The sequence below is a fragment of the Culex pipiens genome, chromosome 3 (genome assembly GCF_016801865.2).
Source record: "Culex pipiens pallens isolate TS chromosome 3, TS_CPP_V2, whole genome shotgun sequence".
NCBI lineage: Eukaryota > Metazoa > Arthropoda > Insecta > Diptera > Culicidae > Culex > Culex pipiens.
Window position 1 is genome coordinate 180796309 of NC_068939.1, and position 25506 is coordinate 180821814.

At 43.5% G+C, this 25506-nt stretch overlaps 1 protein-coding gene across 1 annotated transcript in view; it reads right to left on the minus strand.

Annotated features, from left to right (window-relative positions):
* Positions 1-331: 331 nt before the first annotated feature.
* Positions 332-25506, minus strand: part of LOC120423936 (microtubule-associated protein futsch) — a 163830-nt gene continuing 138655 nt past the window's right edge. The window contains exons 5-6 of the mRNA XM_039587920.2: positions 11268-24173; positions 332-7136 (exon numbers count right to left, since the gene is read on the minus strand). Of these exons, the coding sequence (XP_039443854.1) occupies positions 6967-7136; positions 11268-24173 (13076 nt within the window). The 3' untranslated portion in view covers positions 332-6966. The remainder of the gene's footprint in view (positions 7137-11267; positions 24174-25506) is intronic.

Here is a 25506-nt window from a genome sequence, read left to right on the forward strand (position 1 = left end):
ATAATCCAGATGATAATTTTTTTGAGTTTCTTTCAACCGATCTTTCGTGAGCGAGAGAGGAGAGCCATCAAAAGATTTTCTTTTAATGAAGATTCTACCATCACTGACACAGACAAACAAACATTTGCTTAACTTTCGATTCCTGGTCGGTATTTATGAAGTTGGGTCAACATCTTATTTCAATGTGGATGGCAAAACGATTGGACAAACTTTTCGGATATTTTGGGGAAAATAAGAAAACAGCGAACTTTTATTTTTCACTTTTGTAATTTTTATTGATTTTTGAATACATTTTTTTTATTTGACCATACATCGTAATAATAGGTTATACTTTTGTTTTTCTTGTTTCAATTAAATTGATTTGTTATATATGGAATTTGTTTGTTTCTTTCTATTAGAATAATAATTATATGTATTTTTTTTGTTGTTTTTGTTTGTTTGTTGTTTTCATTTTATCTTGCTGGAATTGTGGATGACCATACACATGCTAGACATACACTGCAGAATGGTACGTGGCAATGTTTTTTTTCTCTGTTTTTCCGCTTACTATTGATTCCTGGTGCATTTAGAAGTGTGTGTGTTTTTCAAGTGGTAAAAATTTAAGTTTTGTGTTGTGCAGATTTTATTTCAGATGTTTCTTTTTTCATATCATATCATGTTTTCTTTGATGAATTTCTCTCGAATCTTGATGCTGCGCTGTTTTCTATGTTGTTTTTTTTTTCATTTTGCCTTCTAAAAGCCAAGATCAAACAGGAAAGACGTTCTTTGATCGTTAATGTTGTGTCGAAAGGATTGCTAGTATTAAATTTACTTCAGAGTGTTTTTTTGCTGGTTTCTTATGCTAGGGAATGCGTTTGTTTTTTGCGGTGTGATGCGGGGTTGAGTTTTCTCTTTCTTTTGCTCTTGCTTGATAAAGGAATTTTGAACTGGCGAAACATTCAATCAACTGACTAGATAAATCTAAAATAGAGTTTATTTATTCCACGTACTTTTTTTTGTTTGCTTTTTATAATTATAGGTCACATTACGTCTGTTGAATTTTTTTTTGTTTTTTTTTGTTCTGCTTTCGAGCTTAGTACATGCAATGTGTCGGTATTATTTTTTTTCTCAAAAAAGTTTCCTTTTCATTAACTCTAATATCATTTCTTGTATTTTATCTTAGTCTTCTCTGTTCAATCTTTTCGTAAACCAAGGAAAAAGTTCAACTTATTGCGTACTTGTTTGCAAACTGAGAACAACATTTTTCCTCACTACACCGGCTGCACATCCATCCACGTTGCGTAATTAAATAGTTACTAACACAATAAATAAGTATAAAATCACATCCAAAAAGTCTCTCTCTCGCGCGCTCGCACGTTTTTTTTAAGCCTTTGAATTATCCTCCTCTTCTAGTTTCGCACTGATTATTTGGTTTTCTTTTTTCCATCACATACTTTTAGTTCCTTTTAGTGTTCCTATTAGCTGAAAGGCATCGCCGGCACGACTTTCTCGTTGCCCCCTTCTTTCCGTAGCACCGTGCTCGGAGGGCACGCCGTTTTAGTTTCGATTCGATTTTTTTCTTGCAAATTTCGCCACAACAAGCAAGCTTTCTAAGCATCTTTTCTTTGTCGTTTCCGTACCGGAAGTGAAACAGAAGCAGTTTTGTTTGTTTTAAAACGAAAAGGTTCAATTTGAAGCTTGAAAGGAAAATATTCAAATTAAAGCGATTGTTTTGATCTGTTTACTTTTTGAATAACACTAACTAAGAAACTGCATTTATGTTTTTTGTTATTGTTTGCTTTCTGAAAGATTCTGCTTTTTTTGTGGTCATCACACTACTATAAAAGCTTAAAATCGCATATAAAAAATCGTCAATCGTTTTCCCTTCCAGTGGCTCGCTGACATTATTCTCTTCTGTTTTTTTTTCCTTTTCTTTCGTGAAGGTGTTGTTGTTGTTGGATGATTTTGTTCTTATACTTAACATTTTACTTGTTTTTTTTTAGCTGGCATAAACATCACTAAGTTTTTTTTGTTAGTTTCTAAGTTTTTTTTTGTTTGCTTTAGTATCAATCAACTGCGTGTTTTTTAATGTAATATTTGTTCGAGTATAACTTGTTCTTCACTTGTTTCGTTTAATAAGCATTTTTTTCTTCGCTCTTTTATGGAGGAGATATCGGGATGAACTGACTTCACATCAGGCAGATTGTGTGTGTTTGTGTAAAGTAGAAATAAGTTTTGGTTTTGGAGCTGAATTTACATTGGGCTAGTCTAGGGTAAAGTTAGGTTATGTAGACCTGGAAACTTGGAGGTGCAAGAAGATTCTTCTCTTGCACGGGAAGGAAATAATGTTTGGGGGTTGCTTTAACATTTGTGATTTTATCGCGTCATAAACTCTTTACTTCAGAATATTAGTGATTTAATTTTTGTTATTTTGTTAGAGTTAAGAGATTCAATAACCATCATCATTTCAACTTTCAAGGTGCCAGTTTCGCCTCTTCAAGCTTATCTCGAGCCCTTTTTCGCCTGTATCATTTGGGTTGTCTTCATCACTTTTGTATATAAAAATATACGATCTTGCCTTTCCTGTCTTTACTCTCGTCTCGTTTAAGTGGCCAACATTTCAATAGATTTAACAATCGTAAATATATTCCTCACTTGTGTGTGTGTTTGTTATGCTGTCATTTCAACATTAATTTGATAATAATGTCACGTTTTTCCTTCAAACTCACGCCAGCTCCGATTTCGTGCAGGATAATCCGCCCTCCACGCGAAAAAAATCTGTTCGCAAAAATATCATTAATGTTCAAAATCGTGAACAGAGTGCAAAATTGTGAACAATGTTCAAAATCATGCCCAAGTAGCACTCATAACTTGTCGACTGTTGAATAATAGTTAGACAACTTTTTTTGATAAACATACGAGAAAAAATCTGAACATAACTCAAATAACAGTTTGTTTCACTGCTTGTATAACTGACTTATGTAACTATCGTGTTTTGTGCCACAAAAGTGTTAAAACACAGTCAACTTCACTCTTTTCCAACAAAACACAACATAGGAAAAATTCTCACCTGTTTGGAGGGTTCCATCCAATTTGCTGATTTACACTGTTTAAACAACTTATTTTGGAACACCTTCGATAGAAACTTGCTTGCTCACTTCCGTTTGAGGTATTTATCACTTGATTTCAGTCGAAAACGCTTTTTATGAGCTGTAATTAAACGTCAAAATCCTGATATGCCATGATGCTGTTCCCTCATCTGCATTGTTTTCGTCGAAAACAGTTTGTTGAATAATAATAATATTGCACTGTTTGTTTCACTGCTTATCTAACGTTGTCATGTGACGGCATCTTCTGAAAAATGGTCGTGGCCAACCATTCTATAAATAACCTTAGGTTTTCTCGCTTTGTTACACAAATGTTATCGGAGAATAGGTTATATAACTGATATTCAACAAACATATTCAACTTGACATTGCGTGTTGTTAGGTGGTGTAAAATTGTACGTGAGGTATTTAGAGTTTCAATAATGTTTATTTATCGAAGATTGCAATAATTTTAATTGTTGACCGATTATTTATAAAAATATCGCCGGTAAAAGCTACAAAAAATATCAGCTTACGGAATTCATGATAGAGAAAAAAATCACACCAATTTTCAATGTTACTCCGTGGTACGGTAATCGAAATGACAGTTGAAACGGTTTGTTATAACAAAGTTACATAATGGAGTTATAAAAACTGACTTGAAACAAACTTATATAACTTAATTTCCAATGACAGCCTTTTCTGGAGTTAAGTTGTATAGCTCACTGCAGTATAACAAAGCTGACAGCAGCCTTCTTATTGACGTTTAGGCCAGCTTGTTTACTATGAAGCCTCGTGGAGAGATGTGGAAGCGCGCCTGGACCTGCCGTGGAGAGAACAACAAGTCGTCGAAGTCATCGGATCGAATCTTGAGAAAGACGAAGTTCATCAAAAAAATGAAAATCTAAAAGTTCGCCATGAAGAGGGTTTCACAAGAATCACAGTTAGAGAGCGCGAAAATATTATTTTATTTTTTTTTTCATACAATTTCAATTTTTTTCTAAATAAATCGGGCAGAAACAAGCGTACCAAAATAGTCAGAGATACTATTCATATTGGCTTCGTCGTTGATTGAAATTCTGATAAGAACTGTTTGTTTACATGTAAGTTGGGTAACGGTTAGACAACTGTTTTCAATCTATCTTTCCTTTTCAGAGTGCGCTTTGATTTGACAGCACAGCCGTTAACCACGCCCCCTTTTTTTTTCGTTGAATCTCTTGTTAGCTAGCACAGTGTTGTCAGATACATTTGTACAACTTACTCTGATAACTTGCATCTTATTCTGGCAAGTTATACAACAGAAAAAAGTGCGCTTTTTCCAATGCACAGGAGTTGTAGAACAAGTTGTGGTAACGAGGCCATTCGGTTATACAACCAGTTAGGAAATACGTTTATCTGACAAAGTGTGTTGCTTGGGTGAACAACGTCCAAAAATGTTGAGCATTTAAAAACATTTAAAAAAATCGCGAGCAATGTTCAAAATCATGAACAACATTCAAAATCATGAACAATTTTCAAAATCATGAACAACGTTGTACAAAATCATCGTTCAAATTGTGAACAATATTCAAAATCACGAACAACGCTCAAAATCGTGAACAATATTCAAAATCACGAACAACGCTCAAAATCGTGAACAATGTTTAAAATCATGAACAACACTCAAAATCGTCAACAATGTTCAAAATTGTGAACAACACTCTAAATCGTGAACAATGTTCAAAATTGTGAACAATATTCAAAACCATGAACTACGTGCAAAATTGTGAACTTTGTTCAAAATCACGAACAACGATCAACATAGTGAACAATGTTCAAAAGCATGAACCAAATTCAAAATTGAGAATTTTGTTCATAATCATGAACAACGTTCAACGTTGTGAACAATTTTCGAACTTATGAACAACGTTCAAAATTGTGAATTTTATGCAAAATCATGAACATCGTTCAAAATTATGAACTTTGTTCAAAATCATGAACAACGTTTAAAGTTCTGATCAATGTTCAAAACCATGAACTACGTTCAAAATTGTGAAAAATGTTGAAAATCATGAACAACGCTCAAAATTTTTAACAATGTTCAAAATCGTGTACATTGTTCAAAATCGTGAACATTGTTCAAAATTGTGAACAATGTTAAAAATCATAAACAACGCTCAAAATCGTGAAATTTGTTCAAACTCATGAACAACATTCAAAATTGTGAACAATGTTCAAAATCATGAGCAATGTTCGAAATTGTGAGCAATGTTCAAAGTTGTAAACAATGTTCAAAATCATGAACAATGTTCAAAATAGTCAAAAATGTTCAAAAATGTGAACAATGCTCAAAACTGTGAATAAAGTTCAAAATCGTGAACATTGTTCAAAATTTTGAAAACGTTAACAACTTTCATGGACATAAACGTGTGGTTCTCAATTTCATGAACGTTGTTCACGATTTTAAAACAATGTTCACGCTTCTGCGAGCAGATTTCTTTTTGCGTGTAAACTTTCGAAAAGCCACCCAAAATTTGCGTATTTTGTTGAATAAGCATTTTCGTTTTATCAAAGTTTTTTTTCTCCTCTATATTTTATTGATTACGGTGTAAACATTTATCCAAAATGGCTTCGGTTTCTCGGTTTTCTTTATTCTCTTTAGCTCTCACACATGTCAAAATGGTAAAGTGCATTTCTAAAATATGGCGTGTGCATGTGTGTGTGTGGTTGTATGTATTTGAAAAAATACTTTAGACGGAAGTTTGCTGGAAATTTTCGGTGCCTTTCCCCGCCTGCTTAGGGCGGATCACGTCGAAATCGGAACTGCGGGAATGCGATCTTTTTTGTTTCTCTAACATTTTTTTGCTCTAGACAAATCAAGTTCGGTAAACACAGTTCCACGATAATAGCTACGGTTTCGCGGCATCGGAGGATCCCGGAAGTGCCTTTTTTCGGAAGTGTGGTTTAGAACGAATAACGTATACAATGAAAAAGTTTTTTTTAAACTGCTTAATTTTGTGTTTACCGACGTTTATTCTTCCACTGAAAGTTTACCCAAAGTTGGGTAGAAATTGATCGTTTTTCTGGAAACCGTAGCTTTGTTGTTGTTTGTTTTGGGGTTTGTTTGAACAAAAACAATATCACAACGCTATCTACCTTTGCTTCTTCTAGGTGTGTCCTGCCTGCTGTCAGGTTTTAAAAAAATCGCTAGAGATTTGTTAAATTGTGTCGTTTTCGACTAGTTTTGGGATGTTTGGCTTATTGTTTTTTTTTCTTTTTGACGTTTGAAACAGAGAACTGTCAGTTCGTAGAGATCTTGCACTATTTGTTTCTGTAGTTTGTTTTCTACAAAGTGTGTGTGTATTTGAATGTTCGTTAAGCTCATTTTCATTGTCTTCTCCTAAGGTTTTTCTTTTGTAGTTGTCCTTTTGTTGTCTGTTATTTAGGCTAGTGTTGTCACAATGATAATATTCAATATAATCATAATAGTAATAATAGTAACTAACTACTAGATCTATGTGTTCTGTTCTGCGTGTGTGTGTTTTTATTTTACGTTGGAACAAAATGGGTGTGTGTAAAGTTTCACTTTGTAACCTATTTGTTCTCTTGCATAAAGTTTGATTTGGTTTGGTTAGGAAATTCGAAATTCTACTCTCTCCAGCTACCAGAGAGAGTCCTGCCGCTATATCCTAGAGATCCCAGGGATCCCTAAATGTATACACGCACACACTCTAAAACATAACACCACAAAATGGTTTTTGGGGAGCTATTGTTGGAGAAAGAGGGCGAGAGCTTAGGATAGCAGGGCTTCTTCGCTAGCGGCTTCGGCCGCCGTCGAAGAAGCTCTCGGGGACGCGGACGTCGACTCTTGTGTGTGAACCGAGTGGATGTCATTCGAGAACGCTACAAAGATCCCCGTCGCCTAGAACTCGAGCCGGTAGGCCGAGCACGACGTCTCGTGGTCCTGCAGGTTGATCGTACAGCGGGCCGCCGACGGCGACAGGTCGATGTGGTACTTGGCCAGCAGGTCCTCGTTCTCCGACACCCAGTAGCCGAGCACGTCGGTGTCGTACGTTGGAATGATAGTTACCTCTGTAAATTGGGGAAGAAGAAGAAGTCAGTAATTTGGATCAACCCTATTGCAGGGTGGCGACCTCGAAAAAAAATGGGAAATAGTCGGAAATGGGAATCTTAAAATTAAGCTTTAATTTGTGATATTATTGTTCACAACGATAAAGCTAACTTTTCTGACCCTTTGTACGATCGCAAAAGATTAAATTTGGATTTTAAATCAATATTTTTTTAAATTAACTTCGTGCCCTTCTTGATAGAAAGCATCCTACTTGACAGCTCGTTCCAAGGGGATTATAGTTAAAATGTTGTTTTGTCAATTGTTTTTTGCATTAAACTGAAAAAAAAGTGATCAGAAATAGCTTTTAACCGTGTTTTTACCGTTTTACACAAAAATTGACGTAGAATTTTAGGACACTATTCGACTGTCAAATCGGGAAAAAGCTTTATAGGTTAAGTCAAAACGGTCGAGGGCAAAACAATATTTTCCAGAAAACTTATAAATTTCAGTAAAATTACACGTAAAATCAACTGAAAACAATTCATTTTCCTGCGTTTATAATCGTTTTTAACATTATTTAAGCAGTTAAAAATATTTTGAATATTTATGATATTTCAATGAGAGTACCGCATAAAATTATTATCCGCACAAAATAAATGTGTCGTCTAAACTTAGATTTTTTTTTGTGATTAATGAATGTAACACAATTAGACTGGTGTATATTCAGAAAAACGGTACAAGGAAAAATGTTTATCCAATTTTTTTATTGCCATTTAAAAAAAAATCCAAAATACTTAATTTATTTGTTTTTTTTTTATATATATGTTTGGGAACAAAAAACCGCAACTTATGAGCCATAGAAAAGTATGGGCAAAAATTTGCCGCCTAGCTTTTTTTTACATAGAATTTTTACTCGAAAAGTTTTGTTTACATCAGTTTTTAATGTAAAATCAAATTTGCAATCGAAAATGACTTAAAAGATGTTTTGATAGCCTCTTTTAATGCTAAAATCTATCTAAGCAACTAATTGGCAAATTTTCAATTTTAAAAATGAAACATTTGTGAAATATTATGTTCTTTTCACAAAAAATATTTTGAAAATTTTGAATACAAGACTAACATTTCAAATGGACGTAATATTGAATATTTGGTCCTATATCTTGAAAACGGCGCACTTTATCAAAAAAATCTGTAAAGTACTATTCGATTGCAAATTTGATTTTACAATAAAAATTGAAGAAGAAAAAAATTTAGTTAAATTTCTTTTTTACAAAAAAAGACGTTTATTATATTTTTTTTTAAATGAACGAATACGGATTTCGAGGAATTCAATTTTTGTTAGCAAAAAAGTTAAACAGTGGCGACAAAATTCCGCACATAATTGTTTTTTTCTGAAAAGTCCTCTACTTTTCCGAAGACACCGAACCGATCAGGAAATTCCTTTCAAAAGTTACAGATTTTGGAATACATATTTACGTACCTTTATTGTATGGACAGCTGGGAAAGGCCCTCACAAAATTTGAGCCAAATAAAAAAATACCAAAAATAAAAATCGTCGAAATCTGCCGATTTCATAGGGAGTTGCCTGACGATTGCTCGAAAAGGTCCGATTTTCAATCTGGAACTTTTGCGATTTTTTTTCGCATTTTCTAATATTTATTATCAAGCTTTACTTTTGAAAAGGTATACAAAAAGATAATTGGGTACTAAAGCCCTATGTAAATTTTTATATACATCAGTAAAAAACACGATTAAAAACCATTTCTGATCACTTTTTTTCATTTTAATGCGATTTTTTTTTTTGACAAGACAACATTTTTTCGATGGATCAACTATGGTCCCTTTGGAACGAGCTGTCAAGTAGGAACTTTTCTGTCAAGAAGGACCGCGAGGTTAATTTTTCAAAATTGATTTAAAAATCCATTTTAAACTCTTTGTGGTCGTACAAAGGGTCATTGTACTCAGAAAAATAAGCTTTATCGCTGTAAACAATAATATCAGCAATCTAAGCTTCATTTTAGGACCCAATTTTCGTAATTTCATAGTTTAGAGCAAGTTCTTTTAGATTGCAAACTCGGTTTTGTTTTTTAAAAGGTTTTTAATATTTTTTGGTCCAGATTTTCGATATTTCCCAGCAACAAAATTTATTCGAAAAAAAATATCTCCTATAACAGATTTTGCACTATCAGGAACTGTGGCTTTGAAGATGTATTTTTTTGTCGCCTAAAACATATAAAAAAATCGAAGATAAAAAACAATACACATTTTGGAATTCAGCTTTTAGTAATAAAAAGTTAAGCAAAAAACTTTTTTTGTGTATCTATTTTTTCCGAAAAGTCCTAATTATAACCTACAACTTTGTCGAAGACACCAAATCGATCAGAAAATTCCTTAAGAACTACAGATACAGAATTTCATACATTTATATGCAAAATTGCTTCTTTTGACATAGGAAGTGCATGGATAAAGTTTCATCCATATCAAAAAATAAAAATTTAAAAATCGCGAAAAAAAATTGCGAAATTTTAGAGATTAGAAAATGTCAAATTTATCGATTATTTTGAACATATTTTGATTTTTTTACCGATTTATTGAAGCGTGATCATGACTTGCTGGAAAAAAGTTACTTTTTTATAGAGATAATCACATTCGAAAAAAGTTTAGACGTTTTCGAAATCATACAATTCGTTCAAAAACTCGATACACTACCACATGATTTCTAACAATATTGTTATATACCGCAAAAGATGACAATTTCAGTAACTAAAATTCAAACAAATATTTTGCGCAATTCTGGTTACATGCTAAAAATACCAGAATTCTTCAAAAACACCTACAATTTTGTAGTAGATACAAAATCGATCAGAAAATATTGTTTTCATGGTACCGATTTCTGAATACAGTCGACTCTCTGGCTGTCGATCTTCTCGATACAATAATTCTCCATCTATCGATGAATTCTTCAGTCCCTTCAATCTGCATACTTCAATTATCTTCATTCCTCGATATTTTCCCTTGCTTGAAGGATCTCTTCCTCGACGATCCCTTGGATTCTGATTGCTTTAAAAATCTCTTCCGGTTGTCAATAATTTCACTTTCTCTGCTTGCATAGACATTTTTCTTGGCGAAACGAAGCTTTGAAGGGTGTTTGACATTAATTTGTTTTTTTTTATGGACGTTGCCATGATTCTCTCCCATAGCTGGGTATCAAGAAAAAAATATTTTCAATCGAGTCTTCATTTTGCATCGTTCTGTAAACTGATGATTCTCTTCCTCGACGGTCCCTTGGATATTGACAACCAGAGAGTCGACTGTATTTTAATAGCATTTTTATGGACAGCTGTCAAAATTGTATGTAGGCTTGTATAAACGAACTAGGGGAAATATACCCATTTTAATCACTCTAAGCCGTTCGACAAATTCTCATCACTTTTGCCGTTTTCCGCTATTTTACCCTAAATCAACATTTTCAACAATGGAGAGTTGCTTGCTAACTTTTATTTGAGCTATTTATTACTTTGGAACAGTCAAAAACACTTCATGAAAGCTGTAATTCATGATCAAAGTGCTGATAAGCCGATAATAGAAATAAGCTGAAAATGGTATAGTTCTTGAGTTTTTTTTTGAAAAGGACCAATAAACTATTGTCTTTCATATGTTTATAGGACCTAATCAAAAAAAACTCTAGAGTTCCCCTAATGATGCAAAATGACTTTTTTGGACCAAGCAAAAGTACACAATACATTTTTGTAATTTAAAAAAATCAAAAAAAACATTTTTTTTTTGAAAAATTATTCTTTTTGCATTCATATGAGTATTTTTTTCAATGAAGTTATAAATTTTGATTTTTTATTATTTAAAATAAAATTCATTTTCAAAACGTCCCTGGTAGCCATTTCCTGCTTTCCATGGAGTAAAAGTAAAAGTTTACAAATTTGTCAGAAATTTTCATTTTATTAATTTTTAATTTGGAAAGGTTAGAGGCATGGTGATGAAAAATCTCAAGCTTCATGGATATGGATTGAAACGGCTTCGATTACAACTATCTAACAAACATCATCGAAAAAATCGTTTTGGAAAAATAAACCGTGAATTTAAAAATCAAAATGTGGTGGCCACCCTGCCGTAGTCTAACCCTAAACTGAACTCACCTAAATCTTTATCTTCCCACGTTTGCTTCGCCTCGAGCAGGGCGTTGTACACCTCGCGGCTGGGCTCCGTGCCGGAGAACACGTAGTAGCGGGCCCGCACCCGCTTGAAGAACTCCACGTTGGCGTAGTACGAGTTGCCGTGGTGCGGCACGTACGACAGGTCCACGTAGACCGGCGCCGTCGGCGTCTTCTTGGCGCCCTTGATCGGCGACTCGGACCGCTTGCGCAGGTTCTTTTCGTTGTTGAGTTTCGTCTTGCTGATGAGCGTGCGGCGTTCCTTCTTGGGGGTGGTCTTGTTGTCGTCGTTCAACGGTGCAGGGGACGGCAGCCCGAGTGGTTTGCCCCAGGACGCGAGCGGATCTTGCGGTTGGCTGGTCGATGTTGTCACCGTTGTACTCGCGCTGGTACTGCTGCTGCTGCTGCTGGACTGTTGTGTTGTGCTTTGTGCTGTGGTCGACGTGGTCGCCGTCGACGGAAGTCCGCTGGCGGTAAAGTCCAGCTCCTTCTTGCTGCTGTCGGCGATGGTCGTCGCGGCCATGAACTCCTTCTCGCTCGAGAAGTGCATCGACGTGGTCATGAGGTCGGCCTTGGCGAACGTCTTCTCAAAGTCCATGTCGGCTTCGTCCAGGTACTTGCGATCGCTGGAGATCGTCTTGTGGTGCTGGTGGCTGGAGTCGACGCTGCTTTCGCCGCTCGATGCGTACTCCATGTAGGTCTTGGCGAAGGCAGCCTTTCCAGGAGCGGAGATCGGAATCGGAACGGACTTGCTTGCGGTCGTTCCAACTGGGGTCGAGTCGGAGATGTCCGGTAGCTGGCCGTAGAACGAGGTACTCATCGGATCGGGCTTGTACGCGGACGCGATCGTGATGGCTGATTTGACCTCGTCACTGCCGTACTGGGGAGGAATCTCGTCCTGACTGTCATCGATCTCGATGTCGGACTTCTTGCTCACACCCGAGCTCGAGTGCTGCAGATCGTAGTCGTATGTGTACTTGGTGCTTGGAGATAACGGTGCCTGCGAAGTCACACTCATGGGAGATCCGGGAACGTCCTCATCGTGCCAGCCTGCTACGATCCGTGACGCTTGTCCAGACGAAATGTCCGATCTCGGTGACATTGCTTCCTTCTCGTCGAAATCTTCGGCAAAGCTGCGGTCTTCCGTGGAGGACAGCGTTAGAATTCCAGGTGTCTTGACCACTTCCTTTGTCGGCTTGCCCGTGGTGATGGTCGTAACGCTCGAGGTCGACATGGATTCACTAGCATCGTCCTTCTTGGTGTCGGTGGCGACCTCCGTTTTGACCGTGCTTCCCACCTCGATCTTTTCTCCGTCCTTGACAATGTACCGCTTGGTTGTGGTGGTCGTCGTCGTGGTGGTCACCGACTCGCCGCCGCCAGCCTTGTCCTCGGGAACACGTTCAATCTGCGAGTCGACCATGTCCGGTGTTGAGGTACGGGTCATATCCGGGGTGCTCATGCCGGAGCTGGTCTTGACTTCGTCCGTTTTCAACGTGTCCACCACCTTCGGGAAGGGCGACGTTGGCTTCGGAGATGACTCTGATGTTTCAATACCTGAACTGTGTCCGAGGTTGATGGACTTGGACGCGCTATCTGTACTACCCGTGTGAACTGACATTAGCCCTGGGCTGCTTTTACCAGATGGTACAGATTCTTTAGGTGTTGAAATACCAGACACATCTTCCTTCTGCTGCTTGATACCACCGACAAGCTGCTGCTGGCTGGATGATGTGATCGTGGTCGTGGTGCTAGTGCTGCTACTCTCCAGCTGGTGTCCCAAGCTGAAATCCTCACGCACCACGTTCGGGCTGATCGGTGCCGTCGGTGGAGTCTTGGCACCTCCCAGCAACTCCGAACCTTCCGCCTTGCTACCCGTGGTAACAGTCGTACACCCAATCTCCTCAACGGTGCTCATCTTGATCGTTACATGCTTGGTTGTGCTCTCCGAAAGACTGTCCTTCTCGATGAACGTGTTCAGCGAAGCCGAACTGCCATCCAGCGAGTCCTTCTCGTGTGGACTCACAGACTTGATGCTCGAAGCTTGCGACTTGTCCTTGTCCGTTGACATCGGAGTAGACTTGCCACTGTCCAGCAGCGGGAACGACAACGTCGAAGCACTCTTCTCCTCAATCTTCACCGTTTCGTCCTTCTTCTCGGAAGTCTTAATCATCGAAATCACACTCGTAGACATTTTCTCAATTTCCTTCATTGAGCTGACGGTTTCCTTCAGCAGCACATCTACCCCAGGAATGATCGAATCAGTCTCATCCGGGCTCTCGTGCTCCAATCCTACAACCGGGAATCCATTCGTTTCCTTCTTGCCATCAGCCGGAAACTGCTCCGCACCAAACAGAGACATTCCAGCCTTCGACTCAATCTTCTCACTCAGTGGCTCGATCTTGGTGATGCTCTCGCGTGGCGTCTTCAGCACGTGCAAATCATCCCGCGAAGTCACCATGGTCTCCTCCAGCACTCCCAAAGCACTGCCCTCGAATCCGCTTCGCTGCGTCGTCGTAGCCATCACCGCCGACAGTGACTTGGAGCGAGTTTCCTTCATGACGACCTTCTCCGCTTCGTCTTCGTGGTCGCTCAGAGCTGCGGACTCGCGACGGGATTGATCCACCGATTTCTCCGACACGTGGCTTGCGGCAGATTCCGGGCGAGATGCCTCCGACTTTGGCTTATCAGCTGGTGACTTAGAGTCCTTCTCGCTGACATGACTAGCAGCTGATTCCGGTCGAGATTGCGCCTTTGTATCTTTAGTATCGTCTTGTGCTGATGACTTTGAATCCTTTTCACTTACATGACTAGCAACTGATTCCGGACGAGATTCCGTCTTTGTATCCTTAGATTCTTCTTGTGACTTGGTATCCTTCTCGCTTACATGACTAGCGACTGATTCCGGTCGAGATGCTTCCTTCGCCACTGTGGACTCTACAGCAGCCGGTGACTTTGAGTCTTTCTCACTGACATGACTAGCAACTGATTCCGGTCGAGATTCCTTTGTATCCTTAGATTCTTCTTGTGACTTGGTATCCTTCTCGCTTACATGACTAACAACGGACTCTGGTCGAGAAGCTTCTTTCACCTCTTTGGCCTCTACTGGCGCTGGTGACTTAGAGTCCTTCTCGCTGACGTGACTAGCAACTGATTCCGGTCGAGATTCCGCCTTTACATCTTTAGATTCATCTTGTGGCTTGGAGTCCTTCTCGCTGACGTGACTTACCGCGGACTCTGGTCGCGAAACCTTCTCCGCTTCAGTGGGTTCATCTTCGGTGCAGCTTGCCGGCGATTCTGGTCGTGAAAACTGTTTCTCCCCGGGAATCGGCTCACCATGGTAGCTTGCGGCCGAATCCGGCCGTGCGAGATCCTTTTCCGGAACACTGGACTCTGGCGCCTTCGACGTCAGCTCCTTCTCGTCTCCGCAGCTTGCTGGAGAGTCCGGTCGGGAGAAGTCTTTCTCCTCGACGGAGACATCCTTCTGTTCTGAAGTGGTTGCCTGCTTCGATTCCGTGACTTGTTCCTTCTTTACTTCCTGGATGGCTTCCTTGGTTTCGACCTTCTGTTCTGAAGCTGTGATCTTCTCTTCCACTTTCGTAACAGTTTCCGGCTTTGTCTCGACAATCAGCTCCTTCTTGTCTTCTGCGCAACTGTCGGGCGATTCTGGCCGCGAGAACGTCTTCTCGTCTGGGATCGGCTCTCCGTGGAAGCTATCGTTGGAGTCACGACGAGCCAAATCCTTCTCGAAAAAGCCGGATTCCGGCTCCTTCGATGGAGCGACGATCTTATCGCTGGAGCAGCTAGCTGGCGACTCCGGACGCGAAAAGTCTCCGTCGGCAGTGGGCTTCACCTCGGACGCCTTGTTACTTACGACGGACTCGGCAGCCGATTCCGGTCGCGAAGCAATCTTTTCGTCCACTTTCAAATCCTTGGCTGGAGACTTGTCCGATGGTGCATGGCTTGCAGCCGACTCGGGTCGCGATGGTTCCTTTTCGTCCATCTTCTTGTCCGTAGTCTCGCTGACGTGGCTGGCAGTTGATTCTGGTCGAGACGGAACCTTGGCGTCCTCTTTCTCGCTTACATGGCTCGCCGAAGAAGCCGGTCTCGATGCTTCCTTTTCGGACTCCACCTTGACAGCGGCATCCTTCTCACTAACGTGACTCGCGACGGATGTTGGACGAGACGCTTCCTTCTCGCTGATGATTGATTCCTTGCGAGCAGTTTCCTTTTCCGATTCCTTGTCACTGACGTGGCTCGCAGAAGATGCTGGACGATCCTGTGATGTCTTGTCGTCCTTGGCTTCCAGCTTTTGCTCTGGTGTCTTCTCCGATGAAACAACTTGGATTTTCTCCGAAGCCGGTTCCGCCTTGTCGCTAGTGTGGCTAGCGGCCGATGCTGGACGAGAATCCTTAGAATCTACTTGAAGTTCGCTGACTGTCTTTTCAACGGTCTTCTCATCAACTGCGCTAGCCTGCGATTCTGGTCGCGAAACTTTCTCTTCGGACTTGTCAGCAACCGAAGCCTTCTCACTAGCCTGACTCACGACCGACTCCGGTCGAGAAGCTTCCTTTTCATCAGGCTTTGCTTTGTCGGAAGCAGCCTTCTCGCTAACGTGGCTTGCCGCCGATTCCGGTCGGGAAAGTTCTTTGTCGTCTGATTTCTCCAGCGTTACTGACTTTTCTGAAGCAGCCTTCTCGCTGACGTGACTGGCAACGGATGCCGGACGGGAAGCTTCCTTATCTTCTGTTTTGATCTGTACTTCAGCAGATTCCTTCTCGCTGACATGACTGACGACTGACTCCGGGCGGGAAGTTTCCTTAGCGTCGGCCTTTTCCGAGACCGCCTTCTCACTGACATGGCTTGCTGCCGATACCGGTCGTGAAGATTCTTCTGGTTTCTCCAGCTGTGTTGATTTCTCTGAAGCAGCCTTCTCACTTACATGACTAGCAACGGATTCCGGACGCGAGGCTTCCTTGCTGGCGGAAGTTTCTTCAGCTTTGTCCGCCAGCGGGGGCTTGTCCGAAGCAGCCTTCTCGCTGACGTGGCTAGCAACCGATTCCGGTCTAGAAGCTTCCTTCGCGTCTTGCTTATCTTCTGTCTTGTCCGAAGCAGCCTTCTCGCTGACTGGTCTAGATGCTTCCTTTGCGTCTTGCTTGTCTTCTGGTTTGTCTTCTACCTTGTCCGAAGGTTTCGTTTCGCCATCCATTGACTCTGGTCGAGACACTGGCTTGTCTTCGTGTTTTCCTTCAGACGTTACCATTTCACTGACATGGCTTGCGGCGGACTCCGGTCGGGATGCTTCCTTTTCGTCCGCTTGGCTCAAAGCCGACGACGGTCTTGACGATTCTTTGTCGTCTGGTTTCTCGAGGGTTGCAGACTTTTCAGATGCAGCCTTCTCGCTAACGTGGCTTGCCGCCGATGCCGGTCGAGATGCTTCCTTTTCCTCTGGTTTGTCCAAAGTCGTAGACTTTTCCGAAGCAGCCTTCTCGCTGACATGGCTGGCTGCGGAATCCGGACGGGAAGCTTCCTTTGCGTCTGGCTTCTCAGATGGCGCTTTCTCACTTGCCTGGCTGGTTGCTGACGCAGGTCGAGAAGATTCTTCTGGTTTCTCCAGCGTTGCAGACTTTTCTGAAGCAGCCTTCTCGCTGACATGACTGGCAACGGATTCCGGACGGGAAGCTTCCTTGCTGGCAGGCTTTTCCTCTGCTTTGTCAGAAGCAGCCTTCTCGCTTACATGACTGGCAACAGATTCCGAACGGGAAGCTTCCTTTCCGTCAGTCTTTTCCGCAGGAGTGTTCTTTTCAGATGTCGCTTTCTCACTTACTTGGCTTGTCGCTGAAGCCGGCCGAGATGCTTCCTTTTCCTCTGGCTTCTCCAGCATCGCAGACTTTTCCGAAGCAGCCTTTTCGCTGACATGACTGGCTGCGGATTCCGGACGGGAAGCCTCCTTTGCGTCTTGCTTTTCAGATGGTGCTGTCTCACTTGCCTGGCTGGCTGCTGACGTTGGTCGAGAAGATTCTTCTGGCTTCTCCAGCGTTGCAGACTTCTCCGATGCAGCCTTCTCACTGACATGACTGACAACAGATTCCGGACGGGAAGCTTCCTTTTCATCAGGCTTTTCAAAAGTCGCTTTCTCACTTGCTTGGCTTGCTGCTGACGCAGGTCGAGATGATTCTTCTGGCTTGTCTAGATGCGAAGATTTGTCCGAAGCTGCCTTCTCGCTGACATGACTAGCAACCGATTCCGGACGTGATTCTTCCTTTCCGGTAGACTTTTCTTCAACCTTGTCTACCAACGGAGACTTGTCCGAAGAAATCTTCTCGCTTACGTGACTAGCGACTGATTCAGGCCGCGATGCTTCCTTTGCCTCTGTTTTGGTCTGTTCTTCAGTAGCATCCTTTTCGCTAACATGACTGGCTACGGACTCTGGTCGAGAAGCATGAGTTTCAGCCTTCTCAGCGGCTGGCTTCTCGCTTACGTGACTCGCCACGGATTCTGGACGAGATGCTTCCTTTACGTCAGTTTTCTCCTCTGCCTTTTCGCTGACATGACTAGCGACAGATTCCGGACGAGAAGGTTCCTTTCCGTCTTTCTTGTCATCCTTCTCACTAGTGTGGCTCGCAGCAGATTCCGGACGGGAAGCTTCCTTGACATCAAGCTTCTCCGAAGGAGCAGCCGAAACCGGTCGGGATGGTTCCTTCTCCTCCTTGTCGCCAATGACACTGGCTGCCGATTCCGGGCGGGAAGCTTCCTTCACGTCCTTGTCAGCTTCAACTTTTCCAGACTCCACCGACTTGTCCGAAGCAGCTTTGTCGCTCAGAGCGGATGCCGGTCTGGACGCTTCCTTCGGTTCGGACAGCTTGTCCGCTGATGTCTTTTCACTGACGTGACTTGCAGCGGACTCTGGTCGGGAAACTTTTACGTCCACCTTTTCAGCAACCTGCGAAGCAGCAGACTCCGGTCGGGATGGTTCCTTAGGTGCTGTTTCCTTCTCGGATACATGTGAAGCGGCCGAGTCTGGGCGAGACTGTTGTTCAGTTGTAAGCTTTGATTCGACGGCTTTTTCACTCACATGCGAAGCGGCCGATTCCGGACGAGATGGTTCATCGGTCTTCGACTCCGCTTGCTCTACAGCCGCCTTTTCGCTCACAGACTTTTCCGAAGCAGCCTTCTCGCTGACATGACTAGCTACGGATTCCGAACGCGAAGCTTCTTTTGCTTCAGCTTTTTCAGATGCTGCCTTCTCGCTTGCTTGGCTTGCTGCTGACGCAGGTCGAGAAGATTCTTCTGGTTTCTCTAGCGTTGCAGACTTTTCAGAAGCAGCCTTCTCGCTTACATGACTGGCAACAGATTCGGGACGAGAAGCCTCCTTGACGTCTATCTTTTCGGAAGCAGCTTTCTCGCTTACGTGACTCGCGGCAGACTCTGGTCTGGAAGGTTCCTTGCTTGCTTCCTTCTCGTCCGCCTTGACGGCTTCTGCCGTGACTGACTTCTCCGATGGAGCTTTCTCGCTTGCCGCTGAAGCAGGTCTAGAAGCTTCCTTTTCGGCTTCAAGCTTGGCTTCGATGGAAGTCGTTTTCTCGTCTGCTACAGACTCCGGCTTCGAAGCTGCCTTGTCATCGTCAGTCAGCGGCTTATCTGCGACAGACTTTTCCGAGACTGTTTTCTGGCTCGTAACGGAATCCGGACTCGACAGCTCGTCCGCTTTCTTCATCGTCGCTTTACCAACTTCATCTTGCTTCTCATCGGTCTCTTTGAGGAACTCGGCGACCGACTTGACATCCGCGGCATCCTCCTTCAGATCGCTGATGTGGCTTGAGATCGAATGCGCTCGGGACGAGTCGCGCTCGTCAACGAACGAGCTTTCGTCCTTGGTGTAGTCTCGCTCGCTGAACGTGCTGATGGCCGACTCGCGTCGCGAGTCATCGATGCGGTCGTACTGATCGGCGATCGATTCTTTGCGCTCCTCGATGATTTTCTTCTCGGGAGTTTTCTTTGCATCAGCGCTCTTTTCCGGCAGTTCGTGCTTGTCCTTCTCTTCGATGGATGTTGGAGATGTTTTGAGATCCGGAGATGACTTGCCTGAAGAAGTCGGGCTGGTCTTTCCGTCCGGCTTCACTTCTGGAAGTGAGGGTTTCTCAGGCTTCGCTTCGGACTCTTCGTCAACCTTGATTTCGGGTGTTGTCTTGCCTGATGTTGGTGGTTCTGGCGTGGTCGCCTTTGAGAATGTGATGGTTCCGGGTGGACAAATAACAGTCTCCTCACCTCCGTCTTCGCTGCTAGCGGTGACCAACATGCGCTGAACGGTGCTGACGTCTTCTTCGCGAGCCGTTCCCTGCGAAAGCTTGCGTTCGAGCTCCTTTGGATCAAAGCCGGGAATAATTTCCGTAATGTCTTTGTCCGACTTGAGAACTTCGGCAACGTTGGCCACTATTTTGGCAACGTCCTCTGGTGTTCTTGACCGAGTCGGTTGAACAGCGGGCTCCAACTTTGGTGTGAACGATTTCTTCTCATCCTTTTGTGGTGGCGAGGTACGATCCTCCTCTTCCTCTTCCTTGATGTCACGAAGGTTGGCGTCTTCAAAGGAAGAGTACTTTACCTCCTCAATCATGTACGAACCGCTCATGTTCTGTGTTTCGATTTCTTCGAGTTCCTTGTCCTCATCAATGTGCTGCGGAATGCTGACCGCCGATTTGAGCTCGGCCATCTTGTCCGCTTCGCTTACCGGCGAGTCCAGCGTGGTGATGTGAGTCTCGCGAAGTTCTTGTGTAAAAGTACGTTCGTAGCCAAACGGTGCATCAAAGCCTGTCTGCTCTGGCTCCGCAGGTTGTGAAACTTCCTCTTCGACTTGCTTTTCGTTCAACTCTTCAATCTTTTCGGTCACCTTTTGTAGCTTGGTTTCAACCTGATCAGTCTTATCCTTGATCTTTGTCTCCATCTTGTCGGCAATTTTTTCAATTTCAGATTTGATTCCATCGGCAATTCCACCAAAGAACGAGCTTATTCCGCCTTTGGCTTTATCAGTTGTTTTCTCCAAAGTTTTGTTCAACTCGTCTTCCAGTTGTTGCTTCGTCTCCACAAGCTTCTCGGCTACTTCTTCCTTAATGTCCTTGGCTAGTTGTTCAATTTCCTTCTTTTCAGTGGCGATTGTAGTCAAAACTTCATCGGCCTTGGCAGCTGCCTTCTCAACCTCTGTTTTCACAACATCCACGTTCGCCGCAACCTTGTCGTCCAGCTGCTGAGCTTTCTGCTGCAAGTCAGCACTCACTGCATCGGCTTTCGTTGCTAGACCTTCCAAAAGCTCACCGGCAGCTTGATCTACCGATTTCCCCAACTCGGTTACGGTTTCCGTGATCTTTTGATCAACATCGGCAACTTCCGCCTTCACCACATCAATCACCTCCTCCTTGCGCTCGACAATCTCCTTAACCATTTCATCCTTGATGGCGACCAACTCCGATGTAGTCTTCTTAGCTTCACCATCAATGATCTGCTTGAGTTCTTCGAGCTTCTCCTCCGCCTTGTCTGGAGCTGCCCAAATTTCATCCAGAACGGAAGGAGCGGGTACCTTCGGGTCAACCTTCGTCGGCACAATCACCTCTTCGTGGACTGATTTCTTGTCGTCCTCGTCGTCGTCTTCCAATTGTTCGACGGGCGCTGCCACCGTTGAGGCCACTGTTTTCTCCGCTTTCACTTCCGGCTCCTTTGAAATGATTTGCGATTCCAAATCTTTCAAAACAGCCGCTTCATCCACCGCTGCTTCCTTTGCCGGTGAAGTTTGGGGCTCCAGCTTGGGTGGCTTCTCCACCTTGGTGTCCTTTTCGATCTTCTCGATGACCTCCTGCACTTCCTGTGCATCTTTTACCGTATCACATAGCTTATCACTCTCGGCTGATTTGTCCGTCGTTACTTTTTCAGTCTTCTCTGGTTGCTTCTCTTCAGTCTCTTTCTTGGCTGCTGGTGCAGCAGACTCGGCTGCAGCTGTTGTTGCTGTTACTGGCTTTTCCTTGGTGTCACGCTCCTTTTCGTCGTCCTTGTCCTTGTCCTCGCCGTACTCTTCAAAGTCAGCCTCCTCGTGCACTGGCAAATCGGCAACCTCGTCCGGTGTTTTGACGACGTCCCGCATGTGCGGCTGCTGGGCGTTGAAGTGCATTTTAGCCGGTGTTGGCCGTTCCAGCGGTTCGTATACGGTCGGTGGTGGTGGCGCCACTTCAACTTCTTTGGTTTCCTCCTTGACGTGCTTCTCCTCGATGACGAGATCTTCCTTGATTTCATCCAGCGGAATGCGTTCGTCTTCTGGAAGTGTTGGAGCGGTCGTGGTGGCACCAGATTCGCCCGTTGCCGAAACGCGTTCTTCGTGGTGGCTCTCGTGTGGCGGTTCGATGTGGCCCTTGACGACCGGTTCGGGCTCGTTCTCATCCCGCGTGTCGCTGGTTTTCTTTGTGCTGCTGATTTTGTCGTCCGGGCTTATGGAAGACATCTCTTCGGTTTTCAGCCCGTCCATCGACGTTTCCATCTTGGACTTGGCAATTTCCTTAGCCGAAGCAATAATCTCCTGAACTTCCTCCTCGAGATCATGCTTGTGCTTCGGAGACATCTTCTCCGGTTCCTTTGATTCCTCAGCATCAACCTTCTCCTCTTCTGACTCCTTAACTTCCGGTTTGGGTTCTTCTTCCTCTGCTTCATCCTTTTCACCCTCAATCAATTCAACCACTGCCGCAGCAGCGCCATCAGCTGCTTCATCCTCCGTCTTCCCAACATCGGCCTTCTCCTCCTTCTCATCCTCAAGACTCTCCCGCTTGCGCTTCTCCGACTCCTGCGAGTCTCGCTGATGTTTCTGAATTTCTTCCTCCTTCGTCGCGCTGCTCTCCGGTTCATTGATCGAGTCCTCCGTGTACTGCTCCTCCTTCTCGATGATCAGGTACTCGTCTTCCTCTTCCGGCTCGGTGGTGCTGTCCTGGATTTCGCGATGCTCCGACAGCACCTCGCGGCGCGTTACCTTGCCCTTGTTGAAGACGGCTTCAATCTCGCGAACCGCTTCCTGTTCTTCCTTCAGCTCGGCGAGCTGTTGCTGCTGGATTGGGTCAATATCGGTGGAGCTTGCGGCGGAAGAGGTGCCAGCTAGTGTGACTGAATCGACGATGCGCTTCTGAACGGCTACGCCGGCTTCGTCCGCACTGGGTGTCGACACCAGACTGGAGTCGGTGGTTCCGTTCTTGTCCAGCTTGGCCTTACGGATGACGGCGTCCTTTTCCGACTTGAGGACCTTCTTGGCCTTTACGGGACTGCCGCCGACGGCGGCTGCCGAAGCGGGTCCCTTAGGTCGACGGGAAATTGGCTTGCGCTCGACCTTTGGCGGGGCTTCTTTCTTCTCAGCTGGTTCCTTCTTGGCAGCGGCTTTCGGAGCCGGGCGTTGACGAGCTTCTAGCACTTTGCGGTTATTGGCATCCTTGGCGCTCTTGGCCGGAGTGCTTTTCGGGCTTGCCTTGCCGGGCTTGGTGCTTGCGGGTTTGGTTGTCTTCGGTGGACCAGTTGCCTTCTTGGCGTCTTCGTCCTTCGAAACACCGTTGGTAAGCTTCGGCTCGGCGGTCTTTTTCGGTGTGGTCGGGGATGATTTGGTGGTTTCATCCTTCTTCTTGATGGTCTTTGTGGTTGGTTTTGGTGGTTTGGTGTCCACCCGCGAACGAGCCGTGGCTGGTCGGCCGACTCGGTCGCCGATCTTTTTGGTGGTCTTGGTTTCCTCCTTAATAATTGCAGTGTCTTCCTTCTTGTCTTCTTCGGGTTTCTTCTCCGCTTCTTCTGTGGAAGCCTTCTTTTCAGTTTCGTCCTTTTCGGAGCCGGCGTCCGAAGCAGAGTCCTTCTTCTCCTCGGACTCGATCTTTTTGGTTTCGATTAGCTTGTTGTCGACCTTTTTGGTCGTCGATTCGGTTGATGATTTGGACTTGACCGTTTTGGACATGACCTTGGCGGTGGCGACGGTCGCAACGGATGACTTGGTCAGTTGCTTCTCCAGCTTGGCTTCGTCGGCGGAGCTGTCCATGATGTCCGACGAGCTCTTGGCCGAGTCGACCAGCTTGTTGTCGATCATCTTGAGTTTGTTGTCTATGTTTCTATTATCCTTTTCCAATGATTTCGTTGCTTTGGACGGCAGGATTGGCTCGGGAATGATTTTGTCGATGGATGATGACTTGAGTGATTTCTTGGTGAACGTTTGCGTTGAGATGCTTGGTGCGATCGACTTGACGGTGCACACCGGATGGCGCATAAACTCGACGCTCTTCATTTTCTCCAGTCCCTCGAGGATTTTGTACTCGGGTGCCGAACCCGGGAACAGGATTCTTGTAATGTTGTCTTCCGGATTGGCCGGAGTCCAGACTAGCAGTGCGCAGATGGAGATTATGTTTTGCATTGGGAATGTAAACTCTTTGGAATCCTTTGGCGAGAAGAGCTTCGGATCGGCCGCGTGCCACTTGGCCAGGAACTCCTTGACCTCCTTGGAGTCCTTTGCCGGGCTGATGACGTACATGTCCAGGGTGCCGTGGCCAACCTTGTGGTACAGATTGATGGGGTCGGCATCGCGGTAGCAGTTTTGTGCTTTCAAGTTCAGCGACTTGAGGTTGGTCACGATCTGGTGACCTTCCTCGATCAGATCCACCAGCAGAGGATCGCGATCTTTGTCGCCGTCGGGGCTGAGCAGTCCCTTGCGTTCGGGGATGTTGGTGAAGAAATGGCCAATCTGCGGATAGACGTGGGCTTCGTGCTTGCGCTCAACCACGGCCGATATGCCCTTGATGTTGGTGTTGTTGATGCGGGTCATCAGCACCGCGTCCAGCCGGTCCAGGTGGCGCACAAAGTCCCAGAAGCAGGACTTTCTGCTGAAGCCGCCGTCAACTGTGGGTGGGTGGGGGAGAAAACGAAAGCAAATGAGCAAGATCTATTAGAAACGATTAGATAATCAGTGGTTAACTAAGGTTGTTAAGGAAAATAATATCGAGGTTCGATAACGATAACGATAGTTCTATCGTTATCGTTATTTCGATAATTCTATCGAGCGATAATCATATCGACGATAACGGACGATAACTCATTTTTAATATATTTCTAATATTAAATTAATCTAATCAAATTTTGTTAAATGTCAAAGGTGTGATATAGTAAGTTTCACAATATGATTACTCAAAAAAAAAATAACAAAAAACCGTATTTATTAGAGAATGCTCAAATGTTCATAACTCGCAATATGGGTATCAAACGAAGCAAATTTTTTATGCATTTACATGCTCTATTTTTGTAATGTACTCAAAAATACGGTACTTTGTATTTTTCGAAAAAACTCAAATTTTTATAATTCGAAATTCAAGCAAAATTGTGGCTGGTACAAATTTTATTTAATGTTTTTGTCGCTTCTTCCTTCAATGTTGGTCAGAAAAATCAGACGGCATAAAAAATATTTTTTCAAAATGCATAAAAATTTCAATGGAAATTTAAGTGCAATCAGCTAAAATCAATTTCAAAAGGATTCATTTGCGTTTAGAATCATTTTTATCATGTTTGGGTTGATTTAAAAATCCATAAAATTTTAGAAAATTTTCCATCTTTGGTATCGCAAAAGGTTTTGTTTTTCATTGAAATTTTTGTTTTCGTCAAATCATACATTTTTTGAAGATTAATGATTGCAAAACAACTGAACTAGTGTAAAATGCATTTGAAACATTTTTTGAGTACAGTCCAGACTTGATTATCCGAAGGTCTTGGTATGACCGTTAAACTTCTCTAAATTGATTTAGAATTTTTAAATCCAAGATGGCGGCCAAATGACGGGGATGAAATATAATTGCAATTTTGGCTTTAAAGGCTTTTTTTTTAACCATTAAAATTTGACTAAAATGGGGTCGAAGAACCAAGAAAATAAAAGAATTAACCTTAGGCTTAGGATAATCGAGTCTGGACTGTATATTATAAAAAAAATATTGCGATATTATTTAACAAAAAAATCTAATAAAGTGAGAAAGCACATAAAATTTCGCTTCTTTGAATATTACTTTTGCGAATTCGCAATTCGCAATTCGCAATTTTCAGTGTAAGAACGGGCCTTGACCGATCTTATGCACTAGGTTCCCGACGAACACGCACTGCCCTTACACCTACATCTCACCCTTGCTCTGAGTCAGTACGAGCAACACGCTAGAACACGCTTTGAGTGTTCGTGCCAGGCATGCACACC